This window comes from Geosmithia morbida (assembly GCF_012550715.1).
Source record: "Geosmithia morbida isolate 1262 chromosome Unknown scaffold_3, whole genome shotgun sequence".
NCBI lineage: Eukaryota > Fungi > Ascomycota > Sordariomycetes > Hypocreales > Bionectriaceae > Geosmithia > Geosmithia morbida.
Window position 1 is genome coordinate 1,364,861 of NW_023336190.1, and position 22,247 is coordinate 1,387,107.

Consider the following 22,247-nt stretch of genomic DNA (forward strand, 5'->3'; position numbering starts at 1 on the left):
GGGGGGGGGGGGACGCTGGGGTTGGAGGCTCATCATCACCTGTACACCGTACAGATTCACCGTCGGGCCTGCCGTGTTCTATACGTACACGTGCACGGTACGAGTAATCCGTACGGCCAACGAGGTGATACGTGATAATCATGCAATCTGTACTGGCAAGAAAGGTTTCTGTCGATAAGAAAGATGGGAAGAAGCAAATCTACAGAGTACAGATTATAAAATAGTAGATTAGCCGACCTAGCTCTCCTCTTCGCCACCGAAGCGGCCTCCTGGGAGACGGTGTCGGGTCGGGGTCTGGGCAGTGACCGGTTCCCTAGCGTCCAAGGACGAAGTCACTCGGAAGTCAGATTACCAATGTTTATTATTTCCCATTTTATCTTATTTCATGCTCCCTCCTCCTTCTCTGCCCTCGACGGTCCCATTCCAGTCGGTGATCTCGTCTGGTCCCTCTTTCTCTTCTTTCGCCGTGCATAGTCCTCCTGATCCCGTCATCTTCCCCTTGCACGTACATTGAACCCTTGTAAACCCCAACCCCAACCCCAACCCCTCCTCCCAGGAAACCGCAAGGCACTGTCTCTCTTCTTCCTTCTTCTTCCCTTTTCTTCCCTTCTTCTTCTTTCTTCCCTCTTCACCCTTTAATTCCCTCTTTTCTTCTTCTTCCCCCTTCTTTTTCCTCTCCTCTCCATCCTCTCCTCCTCCTGCTCTCCTCCTCTCAACATCAAGCGAAGGAAGACGTCGGGACAGAGACAGGAAGCAGAGCGCACACGCACAGCATGCGTCTACGTTCCGGCCTCATCCTGGCCGTGGGCGTCCTCCTGCCGCTGGCACTCCTCTTCCACCTTCGTGGCCACATATACCAGCTAGGCGAGGTAGCGGTGACGTACTCGACATTCTACGAGCTGATTCGCAACCACGCCGACCTGCTGTACCGATATCCCGCACCGGCCTCCTCCCCGGACGGAGACGAGACCGGGGACCAGCCGGCGGTGCCCAGGATCCTGCACTCGGTGGTGCTGGGCAACGCCAGCCGGGACGACTACGTGGACGCCCTCGACAGCTGCACGACCCTCCACCCGGACTGGGAGCACATCGTGTGGACGGACGAGAGCGCGACGGCCTTCATCGGCGAGCACTACCCCGACATCCTGCCGCACTACCAGGGCTACGCGCAGCACATCCAGCGGGCCAACGTGCTGAGGTACGCGGTCCTGCACCACCACGGCGGCGTCTACCTGGACCTGGACGTGTGGTGCCGGGTGGCCCTGGACGCGACGCCCATCGTCCGCCTGCCGTTTGTCAGCCCCGGAGCCCACCCGGCCGGGGTCAACAACGCCTTCATCTCGTCCCGCCCCGGCCACCCCCTCCTGGGCGCCATACTCGCCGCCGTCCCGTCGCACGATCGCTCGTGGGGTCTGCCCATGCGCATCCCCTACGTGGAGAACATGATGTCCACCGGGTGCATGTACTACACCAACGTGTGGATGTCGTACGTCCGCGGCCTCGTCAAGCAGCACGTCCTCCCGTCCTCGGCCACCCCCGACCACCCGCCCGCCCCGTCGGCGGGCAACAGCAGCAGCTTCGCCAACCGCGTCTTCGTCCTGGCCGACACGGACGGCCAGCTCGGCCCTCAGATGCTCCGCGGGAAGGTCACCACCCCGCTCTTCACCCACGGGGGCGCCAGCAGCTGGCACAGCTGGGACGCCGCCTTGGTGCTGTCCCTGTCGCGCCACTACGTGCTGTACGCCTTGGTGGCGCCCGTCGTCGTCGTGGCCCTCAGCCTCGCCGCCTGCTCCCTCGTCAGGAGGAGGAGGCTGCGTCTGCGTCACAGGGGGTGGACCGCCGTCGGCTCCTGGTGGTCCCCGGCCGAGGATGACGCTCATCCTGCTGCGGTCGTGGCCGACGAGCCCGTGGCCGACGAAGCCTTGTCTGACAAGGATTAGTGGGCCGGGGGTAGCTGAATCTCGTCGACGTTTCGGCGAAGAGGGGGGGGGAGGAGGCTCCGAAAGTATAATACTACCACCATGATCTCATCTGCAATGGCGTTGTTTTTATTACCGTCTTCTTTATAATATTTTCTAATATTTTTATTATTATATATATCTGGGATTCTGATTACTGTTCATAGATGATTGCATACATCACAGGGCTCATCGCTGTCGCTACGGACGATTGATACGGACGGCTTATGCGGCCGGCAGACATGTAGAACGAGTACTAGATGATGGGAGAGGAAAGAAGAAAGAGGCCCGACATCTGGCTGGCACTTGGTATCATCTTCACTCCCATGAGGGAAAGGACGAAGTCATTCTGATCCTCGCAGTGCTAGAGTTTCCTTGATTGCGATGATACCGTCTTTACATGCTACCCTTCATATAACCCGAAAACATGTATGGATCCGTATAGAGGTAGATTTATAAATCATCACGACGCCAACTCTATGTCCCTCTCACCTCCTCGTCCCTCCCCATCCCTCGTGCAGAGAGAAAGGGAGACGGCGGCATCCACAGCAGCGACTTCGTAGAGATTCCTCACCGAGTCTTCTTACAGGTTCTTGTTGTTGACCAGGACGTAACGGTACCGGGCCTTGCCCTCCTCTAGGTCGACGATGGTGGCGTTGGCCTCCTCCAGGGGCCTCAGCTCGACCCAGGGCTTGATGTTCTTGTCGACGGCGAGCTGGAACATGTCCCTGATCTCGCCGGGGGAGCCGATGCCACTGCCGCCGATGCTGCGGGCACCGAAGATGATCTGGAACAGGCTGATCTCGGGGAACTTGCCACCGTCGGGAGCGCTACAGATGGTGTCAGCTTTCGACTTCGGCCTTCCTCTCTCGTCTCCTCCTCCTCCTCCTTCGCCTTCTCTCTTTCCTCCCCCCCTTCTCTTCTCTGCTTCTTCCTCTTCTTCTTTCCCAGCAGGAGAGGGAACGGTCCTGCCGGCGGGTGAGGGGAGAGGGATGTGACGTACCCAACCTGGACGAAGTGGCCGTAGGTGTCGAGCGTACCGAGGTAACCGGCGAGGGGCATCTTATCGCTGGAGACGGTGCAGATGATGAGGTCGAGCGAGTTGGCGTGCTTGGCGGCCCAGTCCTTGTCGTCGTCGGTGGCGATGTAGTCGTCTGCGCCCATGGAGAGGACCTCGTCCCTCTTGGAGGCCTTGCGGGAGATGCCGACGACGCGGTCGGCGCCCATGGCCTTGGCGAGCATGATGCCCATGTGGCCCAGGCCGCCGACGCCGACGATGCCGACGCGGCTTCCCGGTCCGCAGCCCTTCTCCCGGAGGGGAGAGTACATGGTCACGCCGCCGCACAGGAGGGGCGCGGCGTACTCGGAGGGCAGGCCGTCGGGGATCTTGACGACGAAGTGGCCGGGCGTGCGGTTGTAGTCGGCGTAGCCTCCGTACGACTTGCCGCCGCCGTCGGGGTAGACGCTCCCGTACGTGTTGACGGCGCCGCGCCTGCAGTAGTTCTCGCGGCCCTTGGAGCAGTCGGGGCAGTCCGGGGAGCGGCAGCTGTCGGCCTGGGCGCCGACGCCGACGCGGTCGCCGACGCTGATGTGCTTGACGTTGGAGCCGACCCTGACGGCCTTGCCGACGATCTCGTGGCCGACGCAGCAGGCTGTACCGGCACGTCACGTCTGAGGTTAGCAGGACCGTCTTCGGCATCGGACCGGCCGGCTACGCGGCGGGAATCGACCTACGGTAAGGAGTCTCGGACCAGCCGCTGCGCAGCATGTGGATGTCGCTGCCGCAGACGCCGCAGTGCGTGATCTTGATGTCGACGTCGTCCTCGGTCCACTTCTTGGGCTCAAACTCTCCCCACTTCATGTTTCCCTTGGCGGAATCGGGGTCCAGGCCCAGCCATCCCTCAAACTTGTAGTCGGTCGACATGTTGTGTGTGTGTGTGTGATGTGTGTGTGTACGTGTCTGATGTCTGGAAAGGGGTATATTCGAAGAGAGAAGAAGAAGGAGGAGGAGGAGAGAAGACGGGAGGGAGGATATAGCAGGAGTGAGGGAAGCAGTATGGAGAGGAAAGGGAATTCAAGCTAGAAGCAAGGAAGAAGGAGAAGTATGAGGGGTCCTATATACTAACGGCTCCATCGATACCCACCACGACGTGGATCGTCGTATTTTTTTTTATGGAAACGCCCAAAAAAAATTGAAAATAAAGGCGGGTTGAATCTGGGTCCCGGGTTTCAGCATTGGACCTGTACATGCAATCATTGGACTTGTACATGCAATGTGGTTGAGAGAGAGAGAGGGAGGGAGGGAGAGAAGATTCGCCCCTCCAAGAGCCTCGGATCCGAAAAGGGAGGGTCTCCCGGCGCGCGCGCGAGAGAGAGAGAGAGAGAGAGAGAGAGAGTGTGTGTGTGTGTATGTGTGTGTGTGTGTATGTGTGTGTGTGAGAGAGAGAAGGGTAACATCTGCTGTCTGCTGTCTGCGTGTCTACTGACAATACCGTATACGGCACACGCCCTCTCTACTCCTGACACCTCCATCTATGCATAATGCCTAACGAGCCGACGCTCCAATATCTGCATTACCAAGCCAGTCGGCAGGGAGCCAGCTGCAACCCATCCCTAATGCAGGTGGCTCGATAATCTGCAAGTTGCTCTGCCGTCAAGATTAAAGTCCCCTTCCCACCCAGTTGGTGTCAGGCAGTTGCGCACACGTGTGTGCCATGTACGTGTGCGCTGTAGTTGTGATCCTTGAAGTTCTACAGTTGCGTCTTATCGCTCGGGTACTTATCAGAACATCACGATGCCGTCGATACAGACCAGCAGAAACCTACGGCTTAGGTTTCGGGGCATGACGACGATGGAAACGTAAAAGCGACCAGTCCACTTGCGCCCTGAGATGAACCCCTTCTTGGGCTAGACTGACTTTTTCAAAGGAATGATCGAAGGTGATCGAAGATGATGAGAAATACGAAAGCTAGACCTCGGTACATGGGTAGCAGGTAGTAGTAGAGAGAGAGAGAAAGTGTGTGTGTGTGTGTGTGGTGTTGGTGAAAATAAAATAAAATAAAAGGGAAAAAAAAGGAAAAAGGAAAGAAAAAGAAAAGAAAAAGAAAAGAAAAGAAAAAAAAACTCCCTAGAAAGAATGGAGCTCTTCGCCTCCGTCCAAGTCTACTCGTAGGGTCAAATCTGGTTTTCCTCACCAGATTCCGTAACTCCGTCGAGGATCCACAGATCAAACGACGTACATGTATACATACGAGTGAGTATATTACCGCGAGTCGGATTGACCGCAGACTGCAGTAACCTGCGGGCATTATTACTTATACAGGTACTCCGACTCGCGATGATAGTGCGAGTGCGAGTATACGAGTATCATGACTGCATGCTCATGTACGGATTACGGATCACGGTACGCAGCAGTGGCACGTAATATATATATATGTACCTGATATATGCGTACCTGATAGTAAATATTCCCTGCTCCGTAGCTCCGTCTTACAAAGACAAGAAAAGTCTTGCTACGATGCCAAACATCGAGACTGAGATTACTGCTTCACCCATTGCATCATAGACCAAGTTGCGGGGGGGGAAAAAAAGGCCAAGGAATCCTGGCTGTCTGGCCTGGCCCGTCAAGTTTTTGAGAATTTCCCCTCTCTCTGCCTCTTATCAACTACTTTCCATCTCTGCTCTATCCGCCCTCTTGGCTGCCTCCGTCTCTCCGTCTCTCCGTCTCCGTCTCTCCGTCTCTCCGTACCCCCCCCCCCCCCCCCCCCCCCCCCCCCCCCCCCCCCCCCCCCCAAAAAAAAAAACCCATCCGTCCAAGTGACGTAAGGTGGGACGGGCCATGCAGCTTTAGTTGCTTTTTTTTTATTCTTTTTTNCCCCCCCCCCCCCCCACCCTTCCCCTACCCGCTCTCAGAACTCCGGATGTCCTCGGTGGTGGCTCATAAACTACTATCGATACTACTACGACTACTAGTGCTGCCAACTACTGTGTGCGGGTTCTCATCGGCCATGTACTGCGGGACTGGCAGCTTCCCAAAAGCCGGCGGATCCTCCGACAAAAAATAAAAATCTACCCAAGACTTGTTCAGGTCGACTCTTCCCAAGGATCCGGTCTTTGATATCGCGAGTGCCTATACTGCTGCTGTATTACCCGGCACCGCCTGCCGCCGGTGACGAGATCTCCCCCTCGACCAACGCATGCGTGTGTCCGGTGTATACGGAGCTGCGTTGTCCCAAGCGTCCCCCACCACACCGCCCTTCATGTCAAAAATCACATTGCCATGCCTCCGTACACGTAGTCGCAGTCACAGTGATGCTGCTGGCAGCAACGTCGTCCTCTCCTCTCGCCGGTATGAGACGTCGTATCGACGCCGAGCCACAACGGGGATCGGCATCGAGAACGGGTGACGGCGGCTAATGCCGTACGGCGCCGCAAAAGTACTGTACAATCCATCATCATTCGTGGTGGGATGCGAGGCAGCCTGCTCCGTACATCCCGTGCAGATGCAGCTGCTAACCGTCTTGGTAGATGATTCTCCCCCTGACACTGCATGTGCGTGGGCATCACGCCAACACGGCCGAGATCCTGGATCCGGCATTCCGAACTCACAGATGAGCGATATCATGCAGCGCCATGCATCCCTCCAGATGAGAGAGGGTAAAAGGAGATGGGGAGAGAGCTGTAGCATTGCTAGCTATCGACAGTCAAGACGTGAACCTCGATTGAAGGGCTCTCCCTTACTTTCGCACCTCCTCTCCTGCATTGCTACGCCTCGCCCCCCCCCCCCCCAAAAAAAAAAACCCATCCGTCCAAGTGACGTAAGGTGGGACGGGCCATGCAGCTTTAGTTGCTTTTTTTTTATTCTTTTTTTATTCTTTTTTTTTTTTTTGTGCTTCAACCCCTCGATGGAATCGATGACCTCTCATATTATCCCTCGACCATCAACTAGTATTACTATTACCCCTCGACAGCTCTCAACGTCTCGACGTACTCAAACCCCCTCGTCTTCATAGCACGCCGACTCCCGAACAAGATGGTGGATGGACTACCATCAGCACGTTGAGACTGCAGACGGCCAAGATGCGTCACGAGAGATTTTATATATATACATATATATATAAAAGTTACAACGTCCTGTGACAGCTCACTTGTCATGGCCGGCGTCAGCTCAATTCCATCCATGCGCGTCTGCCCGCTCTGAGACGGACTCGGCGACGCCCCACGTCGTCGCGTCAATATCGTCAGCAACTACCATGACATTCGACGCTGACTCATGAGCGGGGCTTCGCTGCCCTGACGCAGAGGGAGGAGGATTGAGGATAAGAGAGAGAAGAAGGAGGGAGGAGAGACGAATAGCAGGTCTCTGCTCGTCGCTATCGTCATGTTGCGGAAGCCCTCTCAAAGGCCTCGGAACCCCGCGGTCGGGGGACCGTCCTCGTGGATCTCGCTCTCCAACTGCTTCACACACGTCACCACCTTCTTCAGAAGGCGAGACTGCGTGCTGATGATGTCGACGGTCCATCCCAACAGACGCTTCTGCGGATGCCCCCCCCCCCCCCCCCCCCCCCCCCCCCCCCCCNGAAGGCGAGACTGCGTGCTGATGATGTCGACGGTCCATCCCAACAGACGCTTCTGCGGATGCCCCCCCCCCCCCCCCCCCCCCCCCCCCCCCCCCCCCCCGGGCATACGACCCGGGGACGGTCCTGTCCAACCGCTGGAGAGGACCGGTGCTTTCCGTCAAGCTGGCCAAGGATGGCCATCAGGTGAGTTACCGTGCGCGGGTGGGAGTCGGCGAGGTCGACGGCGGCTTCCACATGGACCTGGGGCCGGGTGAGCCTGCCGCGGGCATTTCGTATGCCGGCCTTCATCTCCCGGTGACGACGGGGGATGTTGAAGACCACCGGGTCGAGAGTGCGGTGCAGCCCGGCGAAGATGGAGTGAGGGCACGTGGCATCTGGGTAGTCGGCCGCCTCTCTTCCAGCGGGACCGTCCAACAGTTGGAGGGGGGAGGCACCTCTATCTCCTCTGTGGCTGTCTCCTCTTCTTCCTTCTTCTCGGTGACTGTCTTCTCGTCTTCCTTCTTCCCCGTGGCTGTCTCTTCCTCCTTTCTGATGGGGAACTCGTCGTCCTCAGGCAGACGACGCATAGCTGGTATCGTCGGAGCAGGGGGAGGGAGCAGGGGGAGAGGGAGCAGGTTCCATTCTGACGGCTTCTTCCTGGATGGAGCCGCCATCAGGACCGCGCGGGTGATGCTTTGGTCTAGGTCGCATCGTCCCCGGCGTCTTCTCAGCCGATCTATGGCACAGAGAGAGAGAGAGAGAGAGAGAAGAGGTGGGGCAGGGGGTTGGGGGAGGGATCTGACCGGAAAGATGATGCGATGGTGGCTATGGCTTACTGCAGAGAATCGTGCGAGAGAGGGAGACGATTCTTGAAGAGAAACGGATAATCTGCATCAACAAGAGATGGAGGGTCTTCAGACGTCTGCGCTGCTCGCTGAACATGAAAAAGGACAAGCTGCTTAACGTGTTGCCGTGGGAGAAGCGAACGGGGCATACCCTGTAATCAGGTCCATGACAGAAGACTGGGAATATTCCCGGGGACAGAGGACGAGGCAGGCATTGCCGTGGATGAGGTGACACATATGCCGGATGCATTTCGTCGAGTGCCCTCATCGGCGTCAGTGCCCGGCCAGCTCTCACGCAGTCCCCGGGTGACCTGAGCCGAGGCACTATAGAGTGCTCGAGAGAGGGACATGTAAGATATACTCACCGGGCGGGAGTGGCCGTGGTCACCTGACAGCTGTGAGGGAGTGCCAGGGCAGAGCTCTCTGCTCATCACCCACGCACGCTCTCTCCGTCCATCACATCGACTGTAGTCTTCCCCTCGTCTGCCGTGTGGCCGATACGTCGGTGTGGCCTATACGGCTCCGCCCCCGTCCCTGCCTTGCCTCCACGTGAGAGATATCAAGACCAGAGGCACGGTGGGCCGTGATCGGTGAGCCTGCCATCGGTCGCGCGTAAGAGTCGGCTGCGCGAGAAATCTCGTCAGGTCCGGCTCAGCCGTCACGGTGATTAGATCCCCCCGCCATATCATATATAATGCAGCCTATGCTCTGCTTGGCGCCTTCAACGCGAAAAGCCGTTCACCGCCGATACAGTGGTGTGGTGGGTGGGGGGTGGGGGCATGCGCATCTCGATGCAAGATGCATCAAGTTTCGCTTACTGGTGGATACCGCCATCATCGTCAGCACCTCATCTCCAGTCCCTCGTCCGAGTGTAGGTATCCTGGGCCACTGGCTCTGCCTCGCTGCGACGTCGTGATCCGTGAGGTTGCTGTGTTGACTACATGCTGATTTTCTCTGTCCGATGCTGCGACGTGGCTGCTGCGTTGAGGGGTCGCTGCCAAGGACAGAGGAGAGAGGGAGGGCCTGCTATGAGCCGCGTAGTCCTCAAGTCACCCGACCACCTGCCCCTCCCCCGGGAGCCGGACCACCCGCTCGCTGCTTTTACTGGACTGTTCCTGTTGCCTCCTACTCGTGGTATCGTGGCAGCCTGATGAGTCTCTCGTAAACCCTCGATGACGAGCATCTGAGCTCCTCTCCTCCCCTCTCCTCTCCTCTCAATCTACCCACCTACGCACAGAAGAAAGAAGAAGAAAAAAAAAGAAGAGAAAAGAAAAAAAACCTCAAATCTATCGCCACCGTTCGATATGATGTCGGTATTCACCCCCGTGCTGCGTCGTGCCACCCGACGAGCTACCGTGGCCTCGCCGGCGTTTAGATATTCGCTTGCCGGCACCACCAGGGGACTGCACAGCACCCCCCCTCTCCATGACAGCGGCAGCGGCAACGGCAACAAGCCGGGCAGCCACGCCCGTACAGATGGCGCCATCGAGGTCGAGCACCCAGAGGAGCACGAGCTTCCCAGCAGCAAGCCTGTCCGCGGAACCGGAGGCCAATACGTCAAGCCCACCCTCAGCACCTTCACCCTCGACAGGAAGGTTGGGCTGGTGACGGGCGGTGCACGCGGCTTAGGTCTGGTCATCGCCCAGGGTCTGGTGTACTCCGGTTCCAACGTGGCCTTGGTGGACATGAATAGGGATGAGGCGGAGAAGCAGAGAGGGCTGCTCGTCGACGCGTTCGTCAAGGAGAATCCGAATGCTGATCTGTGAGCCTGCTTTCCCCATCACACGAGAAGGAGACGTGGCACGTGTCTGGGCCATCCAGGACTGACTGCGATCAGCGTGCCCAAGGTCACGGCTCACTATGCCGACGTGGGCGACAGCGAGTCCGTCGACGCCTGCATCGCAGAGGTGATAGCGGCGCACGGCAAGATTGACAACCTCGTCACGTCGGCTGGCTTCACGGAGAACTTCGAGGCCATCAACTACCCCGTCGAGCGCATCCGCAAGCTGTGGGCCGTCAACGTAGACGGCACGTACCTCTTTGCGACGGCCGTGGCCAGGCATCTCATGGAGCGCAGGAGTCCCGGGAGCATGGTCATGATCGGCAGCATGTCGGGCTCGGTCGTCAACGTCCCGCAGCCCCAAGCGTGAGTTCTCTCGGTTGTCGTGCGGAGTAGAGGAGGGGGCGTTTGCTGACGACGGTCCCCTCGGCATCGCAGGCCCTACAACGCGTCCAAGGCTGCCGTTCGCCAGATGGCCGCCTCCCTCGCCGTCGAGTGGGCCGGGGCGGGGATCAGGGTCAACTGCGTCTCCCCCGGGTACATGCTCACGGCGCTGACGGAGAAGATCCTCGACGAGAGACCCGACCTCAAGACGAAGTGGACGTCGCTGATCCCGCAGGGAAAGATGGGTCAGCCGAAGGATCTCATGGGCCCCGTGGCCTTCCTCCTCTCGGATGCGGCCGGGTATATCACGGGTGCTGATATCCGTGTCGATGGGGGGTACACGGTAACCTAGATGCGTCCTCCCCTCGCGGTGGCGGCGATGCGGAGGTCGAGTCCCCAAGGGCTCGATGCTGACGACCGGTTGCGTCGATGCGGGAGCCTGACTCGATAGCGGTGGCACGACACAGCCGGTCATGATCAAGTCTCTCTCACATGATTTTCGTCTCAGACATCTCCTCGCTCTTTTGCTAGACAGTCGTACGAGGGTGGCAATAAGCTGTGTTGTGTCTTGTGTCTTGGCTTGACCAGGTCTGAGATTTCCAAGTTTGCGGGCTGCTCCAGGTCTGAGGTTCCAGATCTGAGGGTTGGAGAGTCCCAAGACATGATTCCGGTACTGATCCCCCCCACATTGTTTCTTTTTGCGGGGTAGATGAAGCTTGAATCATGTTTTTTTCTTTCTGTCTCTGATTTCTGTACGAGCACGGTCATTTCTCTCCCTCCCTCTCCCTCCCTCTCTCTTTCTCACTCTCACACACACCCACACACACTCCATCTCTCTCTCTCTCTCTGTGTGTGTGTGTGTGTGTGTGTCTAAGTGTGCATGTCCCATATCCCAACCTCTCTGCATTGATCTCGTGATGGTGTTTGTTGACGACGAGTCGTCTGATGGTTGGATGTAGCGAATTGCCAGACAAGCAAGTACACCGAGAGGTTACGACTCGTATTCCCATTTTGGGTCACGCTACCCACGTCCCGACAGCTGCTGGCTACAAGCCCTTCGAGTGCCTCTGCTACCTTGTACTCAGGGTCATGTACCTCTCGGATTCATGTATCATGTATCTAGAAAGCGGTCCACTGGGGGCGGGAGGGGGGGGGGGGGGGGGGGGGGGGGGGGGGGATAGCTGCTGACCGCCATTGATGGATTGTTTCTGTCTATCCTTGAACGTGATAGAATATAGAGTAATACCGATACCGATAGCTTGTGCCCCTCCTCTCAACCGATATTATATGCGCGGCAACGGTTTAAGATGAGGCTGCTCGTTTGGGTAACTGGAAGGTCTTGGCCACATATCATCTTATATACATGCCGTCTAAGAGTAGTAAGCCGAGGGATAGGTAAGTTGAGAGCATGGATGGATAAGGGAAGGAAGCATTACAGAGTAGATGTGATATGGGATCGATGGTACAACGTTATCACTACTCTATATTACGTATGACTACCGATACCGATACTGCCAACATCACATACCAGCTGTATCATCACACGAGACCCAAAGACCCAAGTCCGAGGTCGAGTCATGAAGGTGCAATGTCCGATCATGACACTACGACTGCTAGTGCTGCTGGGATGAAGCAATTGAGGCTGGTTGGTGCCTACGTACCTTCCGTTCTCCAGGTCCCGCCATCGTGCCTTCCCTTTCAATTGAGAGACTGTGGTTTTCTCTTCCGTCCATCCTCTCCTTCTTCTCCTCCTCCTCCCTTCTCTCTCATATCTCATTCTCTTCCCCCCTCTCCTTCTTTCCCCTCTTCTCTGTTTCGGCTGTATGGGCTCGAGGGTCATCGACCGTGGTAATACAACGTGGCCAACCGGCTACATAGTACGACTTATGACGACAATCAACGGCCCAGAAAAAGCGAGAAACAAGGAACGAGAAACAGAAGCCAGTACATTCCCCCACGTACCAAGATAACTGGCATTGACTTGCTGCGCCCTCCCTGCCCTTGACCCCTGTCCATCCGACAGCCAGAGCCACGCCGATCGTATTCGACTCTTCGAGAACAACCACCACCTCCTCGGGCCTCTTCCCTCTCGGGTAGTGAGTGAGTGTGCTTGGCCCTACGACAACTTCCGGGTATCGGAGTTTATTCTCATCACCATTCAGCCTCCAAACTCTCTTGCACCCCCCACTTCATCTTCCCGTCCCAGCGTCTCTCTCCCACTCCACACGCGCACACCCACACTCTCTCTACCTGTCCGCGTCTGCCGACAATCGTGTCTCTGTCTTCTTTCTTTCCTTATTTCTCTTCTTCCTCGGTGGTTTGCTCCACCTTGTATCGATAATACACAGTACAACGGTATCATCCCTTCTCTCGTTTTCGCGCCATCGCCCTGTCCGCTTGGCAATAACGGGCATACCGAGAGGGACCGGCCATCCCCGTCCGGTCACCACCACCGCTTACTGCTGCCAATTCTGAAGGGATTCGACAGCCTCGGCCTCCTCTGTTCGAGACCCCTTCGTTTCTCCGTCTTCTTCTCCCTTTTGTACAGGACAGCGGCACACGGTAAAATCGAACCCCCCCCCCCCTCATCCGACCACAAATCACTCGGACGGGTCACGAGCGCTCTCAACAAATCTCGTCAAACATTTTCACTCACTGCTCATCGCCACTCTGCTTGCGGCCTGCACAGAATCCAGTCTCCCATCGTCCTTGGAGTCTTTGTAGGACCCCTTCACCGCGACTTGGAGCCAGCCAGCCAGCAGCAGAAGCTACTCCAAAACCCCGTTGCACACGGACCCTCTTCCCCCACTTCCGGCCAAGGCCCATCTCACCGTGTCGCGCCGCGCCAGCAGTCCTTCCCCTCCTCTCCCTTCTCACCTTGTTCTTGAATAGGCGAGGCTGTCCATCTTGTGACCTCTTTTTTTTTTTTTCCCTTCCCTTTCCTTTCCTTTCTTTTTTTCCTGCTCCTTGTTGCGTGTCTTGCCAACCCCCGTCTTATCCGCCGCCCTCGTTCGGCCTCGACCACGTCCCGGACCACCCGCCCGCACTCTGCTATTTTCTGAATCCTTCAAATTCAAACGGCGGGGCTGCCTTGCTGCCGTCGTGAAATACATGTCAACAACCATGCCCTGCTTTTCCGGCCCTAGATAGATAACGCACGCACAACTACCCGAGTGCCCTGGCGACCCTGATCGACACGCAGAGGACCCCCCGTCTTCTCTCTCTCCCCACACCAGGGTAGTGGCTTCACCGCGTCTCGCGCTCACGGCCAAGCCTCTCTCTCTCTCTCTCTCTTCCTCCGCGGAGCCCGACTGAGCTCTCGATCCGCACCCATACACTACTACAATGGAATCCGAAACAGCCATGACGTTGCCCAAGGGCATCGTCGTCAACACAAAGGAAATCTATAACGAGGTCGCCAAGCATCCCACGGTGCCCATGGACCGGGTCTGGCAAATATGGCGTGGTTAGTCGAGAGATAGAGGGAGAGCTTTCTCTCTCCCCCCCCCCCCCCCCCCCGACTCTGACTCTGCACATCATCTCTGACACGTCGTACAATTCAGTCTACACAACCACAAACAAGAAGCTCCAGGATCCCACCGCTCGGAGGTTGGAAAACTTCTGGTGGCACGTCCTAGGTAGCGATCGCCGCTATCTCAACGGCGAAGTCCTCGCCACCTTGTACGAGGACATCTCGCTCGGTCCGACCTTTGTCTCTCTGAAGGGCCCGCCCAACAGATGGGAAGGGGATAATGTATGTCGATTCCTTCACGGCATACTGTGCATGCCCCCTCTTGCCTCGAGCCCCCCTCTGCCTCGCGCGCGCACCGTTCTGCCCTTGTCCTGCCCTCCCTTTCTAAACAGTCCCAGGTCCCGCCTCTGCTGCGCCAGGCCCTCTCCATCATCAACCCCGAGAAGCCGGAGCGGGCCCAGCAGACTGTGCCGACTCAGACCCAGCAGACCCAGGCCCAGCAAGCTCGGCAGACGCCGCCTCAGAAGGATGGGCATACCGGTGCCACCGCCGACACCGACAGCTCATCCAAGGGCTCATCCTCGAGCGCCACGAAACCGCCGCCCCCTCACCCCATCCTGAAGAAGCCTAGAGGGCCGTCGACATCTGGATCCCGCCCCACGGCCCGCTTTGTCTCCCCTCCGATATCCGAAGCCGACGAGGACGAGGCCAACGTCTCGTCTGGGAGTACCGTCACACCCTCGCTCGAAAGTCGAACTCCCGTCATGTCGCCGCTCAAGAAGAAGGGCTCCACATCCAAAAAATTTGTCGCCTCGACGGCCTCTGCCAAGAGGAGACCCGCCATAGCGAGGCGCACGAGCTCGCATCCATCCGTCCAGGCGCTGTCGGACCACCCCTCCAGGGACGGCGGCTCCGAGCCATCGAGCCACCGGAGCCCGTCGACCCCCCTGCGCTCCACCTCGCCCCTCGGAGAAGGCTCTGCTTCTGGGAGTGCGGTTGGCAGCTCGTCGCCCAAGCTGAGCGATAAGGCAGCAGGGAAGCGCCCCGCTCCGTCACGAAGGAGCACGCACGACAGCAGAAGCGAAGGTGCCACCAGGGCGTGTCGAAACGGAGGGATCAAGCAATCCTCCGCATCCCTGATCCGCCTGTCGGACGCGGCTGGAAAGGGCGAGAGGCCCAAGCGAAGGGCGCAGTCAAGCGTGGACTTGTCAACAGCAGTAGCCAAGAGCGGCGCCGGAGCTCCGGAGCCGACCAAGAGCAAGGCTGCTGGCGGATCCGGCTCTGCCCCGGCCAACGCCATCGGCTCCGCGTCTGGCTCTGCCGAGCCTCCCTCCTCCAACCCTGCCTCCATCTCGACGGCGACCACTAGCGCTGCTACGACGACCACCAGTGCTGCCACGGCCGCACCCCCAAGTGCCAGATCTACGCCGATGACACACTCACGTTCGCACAGCGGCTTCATACACCGACGCGGAAGCAGCGCTATACTAGGCACCGCCAACGGTCTTGCCGCGGGAGCCGCCGCCTCGACGACCAACGTACAGGCTCAGGGCATGATCCTGGACGAGTCGGGTAGCTACCCAGCCGCGGGCTTCCACCCCAGCGCTGGCGACTACCCTGATCAGCAATACGGCCCCGGCGAAGACGACTACCCGGACTCGAAGAGGTTGTCGGCCGCCAACCGCGGACCGGGATTCACTCCCACCCTGCCCAGCTCGTCGGCCAGCGTCCCGCTCGGCAGGACCAAGAGTCAGCTGACGCTGCTGCTCGAGAGGGAGAATGACGCTCGGTCCGGGAGGTCATTTTCAAAGCATTAGCTGTGCTTTTTCCGGTGACGTAAATGTACTATACCTGATCTTGTTTCCCTTGTCGTCATTAGTCGGAGTTTTATATTAGCAGGATCTGTCTTCAATCATGTCTTAACTTTTTTTTTTTTTTAACTTTTTTTTAATTTTTCATGATTTGCTAAACGATGGTTTTTTCCCCTTCTTTTTACATCTTGACGCTGTTTTGCTTCAGGAACATAATGGACAGGTCTCTTATGGTCTGGTCAGATCTCTCATCAGCTCTTTCATGAGGTCTTTTTTTTTTTTTCCATCACGAGAGGATTTTGCTTGAGATTGAGCGAGGAGGATGAGATGCATGCGGTCGGACTGTAAGTAGAAACGATGATGTTGTGCATTAGCGCGCGTTGATTATATTTTGCTGTAATACTGGGACTGTTCTCGGGCACTCTACACTTGTACCTGCAACTGTACTTGCGCTTGAAAGTTGACAGTTGACAAGGCTTTGTTGGAAGCACCGTTGAGGAAAACAAGGACGTATCAATCACCTGTTCTGTTCACACTATATTTTACTGGAAAGCTATTCGTTCCTCATGATAATGTAACTCTTTGTCCATGTTGATATGCTATAAACTTGATCGTCATGAGTTCGTCTTTCTATTTCTTTTTCTTCCTTGCCGATGAAGAGTAGTAGCCGTACAGTTCGTTCATGTGTAAGACTAGATATACAAAAGCACAACAACGAAAAACAAAACAAAATGAAGAAGAATTTTTTTTGGACAAAGAAAGGAAACAGAGAGAAAACAAAGACAAAGAAATGAGATATGATATATATAGAGGGATAGATGAAGAAAAAAAGGTACAATATCGTATATTTGGGGGGGGTGAGGGTATAAAGAATGTAGTTGGTTATACATGTTTAATATATATAAACAAACAAAATTTGAAGAAAAAAAAAGACGTGAAGATGTACACTCTTGAGATGGGGAAAAAAAACCATGCAAAGTGAATGAATGAGCTGGGGTTTGTCAAGACCAGACCAGATGATTGGGGGGGGGGGGGGAGGAGGAAAGAAAGAAGGAAAAGAAAAAGAAGAAAAAGAGTTGCAAAGGTGAAGAGACAACCTGTACGTGAGATGAGAAATCATTCATCAAGACGAAACATCTTCCTCAGAGCACCAAACTTCTTCTTCTGACCAGGCGGTTTCGACACCTCAGATCCGCTCCCACCCACAACCTGAGATGACACTGCCGTGCCAGGTCGATCCGTATCGTCTTCCTCGGCTCCGGCAGGCAGTGGCCAGCTAGTACCGGGTGCAGCGACGGCAGAAGCAAAAGCAGGAGCGGGAGCGGGAGCGGGAGCGGGAGCAGAATGACTGTCCCTCTTCTGCAACCGTCCGCTATTGCTCCTCAGGACGTTGAGATGCTCCGGACTCCGTTCGAGTCTGGTGTCGCGACGGGCCGCACTCTCACCCGCCGCGCCACGGGATATCTTGCCCGACTTGTCGTCCCTCCTTCGGCCGAGGATGCCCGACATGAAACTCCCTCTGCGGCGGTGGCTCTTCGCCACGACGCCGGTATCGGTAGTTTTGGCATCGCCGTCGACGTCGGTCTTGCCGTACCCTTCTTCGAAAGCCTGGGTCGTCGTGCCGATGAGACCTCTGCCCGATCGGCCGCGCTGGATCTGCATGCCGTGCTGCTGCTTCTGCTTCTGCTTGGGTATTGTGTGTGGGGTAGACCCTTGCCGTGGGGGCTGCACGCCTAGCGCTGCTGCGGCGGCGTAGCTGGCGCCCCTGCTCGATGTGCCTGGGCGTGCAGACACCGTCCTCGTCCCGTCCTCTTCGTCGCTGGAGTCGATGAACCGGCTGCGATGGAGTCCACCACTGCCATCTTCTTCGTCGCTCGAGTCGGCGAATCGGCTTGCACCGCTGCCAATCTCCTCCTTGGGCGGTCGACGGAGACCAGCCATCCTCTTCTTGCCCGCCTGCTGCTGCTGCTGCTGGCCACGTAGCGATTGGCGCATGCGTACGCCGTCTGTCGGTGCAGGCGACGGCGTGAAGCTCGATCGTCGACCGGCGGGGGACAGGGAGCGCAGGCTGAACCGACCACTACTCTTGGGGGGCGGGACGGGAGCGGGCGCAGACCTGCTGGCGGTGGAGGGTTCCGGGTCCCGCTGAGACGGTGACGCCCCGCTCCTCATCGTGCTGCGCAACCCGGAGCCGCCGTGGCTTACGGGCCGGGCCCGTCGGAAACTGCTCTCGCTCGAGTCGGATCCTCGTCTCTGGAGGGGTGGGTCGACTTCCACCGCCGCGGAGGCGGCTGCCGACGAGCCGTCGCTGGAGTGGATCCTCCTGTGTCCGTCGTTGTTGGACGGGGCCTGTTGCCTCGGTGGTGGGGCTCCCTGGGTGTTGGGAGGAGGGGACCGCAGAGTTCTCCTCATGTTGACGGCTGGCTGCTGCTTCTGGGCCGCCCCGCTGTCCGGCTGGGAGCCTCGCAGGGTCTTGCGAAGCTTGGGCGCCGTATCTATGCTCGAGTCGGAGCGGTAGTCGACGGGAGCTGCCGGTAATGCCGGGTGGTGATGATTCGTCGTCGTCGTCGTCTTCTTCTTCGTCTTGCGCGATTGCTGCGATGAGGCGAAATCCTCCTGGTCGCCATCCTCGCCTGCGTCCTCCAGTGCTTCCCTCTCGAGCTGACGGCGTTTCTCCACCGTGAGGCTTCTCCAATAGGCCTTGGCGTGGTCCCAGTCGTCTGGCGATGCCTGTGCTTGTGCTTGTGCTTGTGCTTGTTCTCGCTTGTTGGCATCGTTGCCGTCGTCGGCTCCGCTGCTCGGGGCGACGGGTGCTGCCGTACCATCCTGCACCCTCACCTGTGCATTTGCTGTAGTTTTGGTCTCGCTCGCTACCGGTGCAGTGAGGACAGCATCGAGCGACAAGAATCCACCCTCGTCGGCCTCGGACATGTCCTCGTACGCGTCGCTGTACATGGCCGAGTCATCCGAGCTCTCGTCCTCCTCCTCTTGGATATCGGACATGAGCGTTCCATCTCTCGGTGGAGTGGTAGTCTCACTAGACGGTGCAGAAGCGGTGTGTTGCTGCTGCTGCTCCTGCTGCTGCTGCTGCTGATGATGATGATGATGCGTGATAGGCGCATCCGCAGCAGGGGCAGCCTGCTGCTGCTCATCGGGAAACTCACCCGGAACGACAAAGTACTCGTTCTCAGGCGAGTCCTCCATCTCCTCATCCCTCGCCGGTGGGGTCGGCTCGACGATGGAGATGGAAGGTATACCCCTCTTCGCGTGCTGCTCCACAATCTGCTGCCCCGGTAGGTCTGGAGCGTCAGCAGTAGTGGTAGCAGCGGTAGCAACATTGGCGCCATCGCCCTCCAGCTTTCCGGGCACATCGGGCAGATCAGCGTCTTCTTCTTCGAGGTCGGACCCTTCAACGCTACTGCTATCGTATCCTGTCCCTTCAATCGACGTTACCACGGGCGGGAGAGGTTCGCGAGTCCTCGAGATGTTGGCCTCGTTCTTGGACGAATCCTGCGCCGTCGCCGCCGCCGCCGCCGCCGCGATGACTCCGCCAATCGCCGAGTCGGTGGCGGCTTCGGGTGGCGGCGTGGGTATCTGCGTCTGCGTCTGCGGTAGAGGGGCGGGCAGAGGGGGGGGTGAGGGGGGAGACTGGGAAGAGGCGGACCACAACCGTCCAGACGGTCGCACAAGCGGTCGTTCGCTGTCGGGTTGCTCCCTGGGCTTCTTGTCGCGCACGCTTCCGAAGAGGGGCAGGGCCGGCCTGGGCGTCATGCCGATGGCCTCACCGGTGCCGTCGTCGTTGGTAGTGCTGCTTGTGGGGGAGGGAGCGTTGTTGCGCCGGCCGAGAAGTCCGTACCACGACCTGCGTTGCGATGCAGCCTTGGGTTCGACGGCGGCAGCGGCTCTCTCGGCAGTGGATTCGACGGGCTCGCCCGGGACGGCGGTGCCCTCGTCATTGAAGCTCACGCGAGCGCTCTTCTTCCTGGCCTTGTCATCCCTGGTCGGATTGGGGCTGGGACGGTAGCTCGATGCGTCGGAGCTGTCGTCCGAGGGTGACGCGCCCCTTGCGCCGCCCGAGTTCTTGAGCGCGGACTTGCGCGGGGACAGCGAGCGCGAGGGCGGCTCATGCCTGACGAGCAGCTGATCCGCTGACGGGGCGAAATGGGCCGATCGGACGGGGCTGACGGAGGAGACTCGGTGGCTGCGGGCCGTGGGCCGTCCGGGTTCCTCGATGACGTTGAGCTGCTGGGTCGGTTCCCTGGGCGGCGGCGGCGGCGGCGGCGGTTGCTCCTGCTTCTGTTCCGACGGGACGGCTGGCTCTTCCGCCCGATGCCGCTGACGCTGCCTGCTCTCATCTAGCTCATCCACCGGCTGCGGAACAGGATGAGTCTCGGCAACGTCTTCCACCTCTTCTCCTGGCCGTCCCTCCGTCTCGCGCACTGTGGTGATATCCCGCCCCGTCGGTGCCTGCTGCCCCTCCTCCTGCATCGTGTGCTGCGGCTGCTGCGGCTGCTGCTCAGCTTCGGCTTCGGCTTCGGCTTCGGCTTCGGGTTCAGGTGCCGGGGCTGGCGGCGCAGGGTACGTGTTCCCGGTCACGGCATCCCCATCAACGACTGCGGGGACGGCGGTGGCGGCGGCGGCGGCGGCGGCGGTAGCGGCGGTAGCGGCGGTAGCAGGGCTGACCTGAGTCCTGCTCATAGTCCCCCTGGTAAGGTGCGAGCCACTCTGCGAGACGGCATCGCCCCTCCCACTCCTCCTGACGGGCCTCTCGGCGGCGTCGCGCACGCTCTGCGATCGGAAGAGGGCTTCGGCTCGGGGGATCATGCGTCTCGAATTCGCGTCGTAGACCAATGCCTGGTCTGCCGAGGCGGAGGACGGCGCGGGGGAGGACATCCTGGCCCTCGGCAGAGAGAAGTTGATGGATGCCGAGGGGCTGACCGGGCGGGCGGCGTCGTCGGCCGAGGCCGAGACCCGGGTGCGGGGGGTGACGGCGGCATCCGGTGCTGCTCGCGCTGATGCTGGCGCTGGCGCTGGTGCTGGCGCTGATGCTCTCGTAGAGGCTGCGCCGAACCAGGAGGCTTGCGAGCCATCTCTGAGTTTCTGGCTTGCCGTGCGGAAGTTTTGCGTCTGGAGGTGTATCGGTTCCGTCTTGTTCCTCTGGTGGCCCGGGGCGCGGTTATTGCTCGTGACGGGCTGCGTCCGAGCCTGCGCCTGACGGCTATGGTTGTTGTTGTTGTCGTCGTCGTCGTCGTACCTCCCAGCATCGTCCGAGAGCGTCGGCACGGGCGGGACGTTCTGATCCCTCGACGGCGGCACGGGACGGCCAGGTGACGGCGACCTCCGAAAGGTCCTCTCGCTCATGGAGCCAGCGCTGGGCGATCTCCGCGGCGACGCGTCCACGGACTGAGCTTCACCGGCGTGTCCCCGTCCTCTCTCACGGCTCCTGCCGCGCAGGGAAGGAGACGGCCTGCGGCTGCCGCCATTGTGGGAGGCGGTACGCTTCGTCTGGACTTCGGCGACGTTTGTAGGGATCGTAGGTCTCGCCCTCAGGGCGGCGGCGGCGGCGGCGGACGAGAGCTGCTGCGATACCGATGGGTCGCGACGCATAAAGGCCGAGGCTGCGGCCGTGGCGGCGTTTGGATCTGCCGTTTCCCTCGTCAAGGGCTGCATCATGTCAGCAAATGGGGGGGAGCGTCCCGCTATCGACATGTACGTATATACGTATATATATGTGTGTGTGTGTGTAACAGACAATGGACGACAGTCCAGAGAATGATGTGTTATCTCTCCTGATCAAGGCTGGGGGGGAGGGTAAATGTCATGATCAGATGTCCGTGGAATATCCCATCCACCCGAGATTTCAAAAAGAGGGGTGAGAGACTGATTTCCTCGAGAATTCCAGCAATTTGCCTGGCGCAAACTCAAAAAAAGAAAATCAAATATTAAAAAAAAAAAAAAAAAAAAGAGGAAGAAAGAAAAGAAAAGAAACGGCACGTGAAATCTCCGACCATCCGGCTCAGACGTATGTAACCGCTTGCAAAAACAAACCAAAAAAAAAGAGAGAGAGAGGAAGATGAAGAAGAAGAAGAAGAAGAAGAGAGAGGGAGAGAGAGAGGATGATGAAGAGAGCGAATACATACAATTGGTGTAGGCCTATTCCTTCGCGACCTTCCAAACATATTGCCTGAGACTGTGTCGTCGTCGTCTCTTCTCCGTCTCGAGAGTCGTCGGTGGATTGATCTATCCTAACTCCCTCGTACGAGCACGTACGTCACAGCATTTCCCTTGCGCGGGGGGAAAGTAGAGTATTGCGATCCGCCTCGCGACTCGTCTCTGTTCTGCGCGCCGCACGCGATGGCGGAGGAGAGGGATGATTAGGCTGAAAGATTCGGATCGAAAGGAGAGGGGGGAAAATATGAAGAAGGGCTCCGTAGCAGCA

The 22,247-nt window shown here is 58.3% G+C and overlaps 7 protein-coding genes across 7 annotated transcripts; 4 read left to right on the forward strand and 3 right to left on the reverse strand.

Moving 5' to 3' along the window:
* Positions 1 to 773: 773 nt before the first annotated feature.
* GMORB2_5347 (Mannosyl phosphorylinositol ceramide synthase SUR1) lies at positions 774 to 1,940 on the forward strand (the record flags this gene model as incomplete). The annotated part of the gene is made up of 1 exon (XM_035467321.1): positions 774 to 1,940. One exon carries the CDS (start codon positions 774 to 776, stop codon positions 1,938 to 1,940), a length of 1,167 nt encoding a protein of 388 aa, XP_035323333.1.
* Positions 1,941 to 2,541: 601 nt separating this feature from the next.
* GMORB2_5348 (alcohol dehydrogenase (NADP+)) lies at positions 2,542 to 3,882 on the reverse strand (the record flags this gene model as incomplete). The annotated part of the gene is made up of 3 exons (XM_035467322.1): positions 2,542 to 2,788; positions 2,962 to 3,610; positions 3,693 to 3,882. The coding sequence occupies 3 exons, from the start codon at positions 3,880 to 3,882 to the stop codon at positions 2,542 to 2,544; spliced, it is 1,086 nt and encodes a 361-aa protein (XP_035323334.1).
* Positions 3,883 to 7,355: 3,473 nt separating this feature from the next.
* GMORB2_5349 (uncharacterized protein) lies at positions 7,356 to 8,711 on the reverse strand (the record flags this gene model as incomplete). Its single annotated transcript, XM_035467323.1, has 3 exons — positions 7,356 to 7,451; positions 7,730 to 7,911; positions 8,540 to 8,711. The coding sequence occupies 3 exons, from the start codon at positions 8,709 to 8,711 to the stop codon at positions 7,356 to 7,358; spliced, it is 450 nt and encodes a 149-aa protein (XP_035323335.1).
* A 957-nt stretch (positions 8,712 to 9,668) lies between these two features.
* On the forward strand, positions 9,669 to 10,877 carry GMORB2_5350 (Short-chain dehydrogenase; the record flags this gene model as incomplete). The annotated part of the gene is made up of 3 exons (XM_035467324.1): positions 9,669 to 10,123; positions 10,199 to 10,507; positions 10,580 to 10,877. 3 exons carry the CDS (start codon positions 9,669 to 9,671, stop codon positions 10,875 to 10,877), a joined length of 1,062 nt encoding a protein of 353 aa, XP_035323336.1.
* A 1,236-nt stretch (positions 10,878 to 12,113) lies between these two features.
* On the forward strand, positions 12,114 to 13,716 carry GMORB2_5351 (uncharacterized protein; the record flags this gene model as incomplete). Its single annotated transcript, XM_035467325.1, has 2 exons — positions 12,114 to 12,182; positions 13,672 to 13,716. The coding sequence occupies 2 exons, from the start codon at positions 12,114 to 12,116 to the stop codon at positions 13,714 to 13,716; spliced, it is 114 nt and encodes a 37-aa protein (XP_035323337.1).
* A 154-nt stretch (positions 13,717 to 13,870) lies between these two features.
* GMORB2_5352 (uncharacterized protein) lies at positions 13,871 to 15,814 on the forward strand (the record flags this gene model as incomplete). Its single annotated transcript, XM_035467326.1, has 3 exons — positions 13,871 to 13,991; positions 14,089 to 14,279; positions 14,396 to 15,814. 3 exons carry the CDS (start codon positions 13,871 to 13,873, stop codon positions 15,812 to 15,814), a joined length of 1,731 nt encoding a protein of 576 aa, XP_035323338.1.
* A 1,110-nt stretch (positions 15,815 to 16,924) lies between these two features.
* Positions 16,925 to 21,987, reverse strand: GMORB2_5353 (Conserved hypothetical, protein; the record flags this gene model as incomplete). The annotated part of the gene is made up of 5 exons (XM_035467327.1): positions 16,925 to 17,722; positions 17,810 to 18,845; positions 18,990 to 20,179; positions 20,249 to 21,472; positions 21,949 to 21,987. 5 exons carry the CDS (start codon positions 21,985 to 21,987, stop codon positions 16,925 to 16,927), a joined length of 4,287 nt encoding a protein of 1,428 aa, XP_035323339.1.
* Between the last annotated feature and the right edge of the window lie 260 nt (positions 21,988 to 22,247).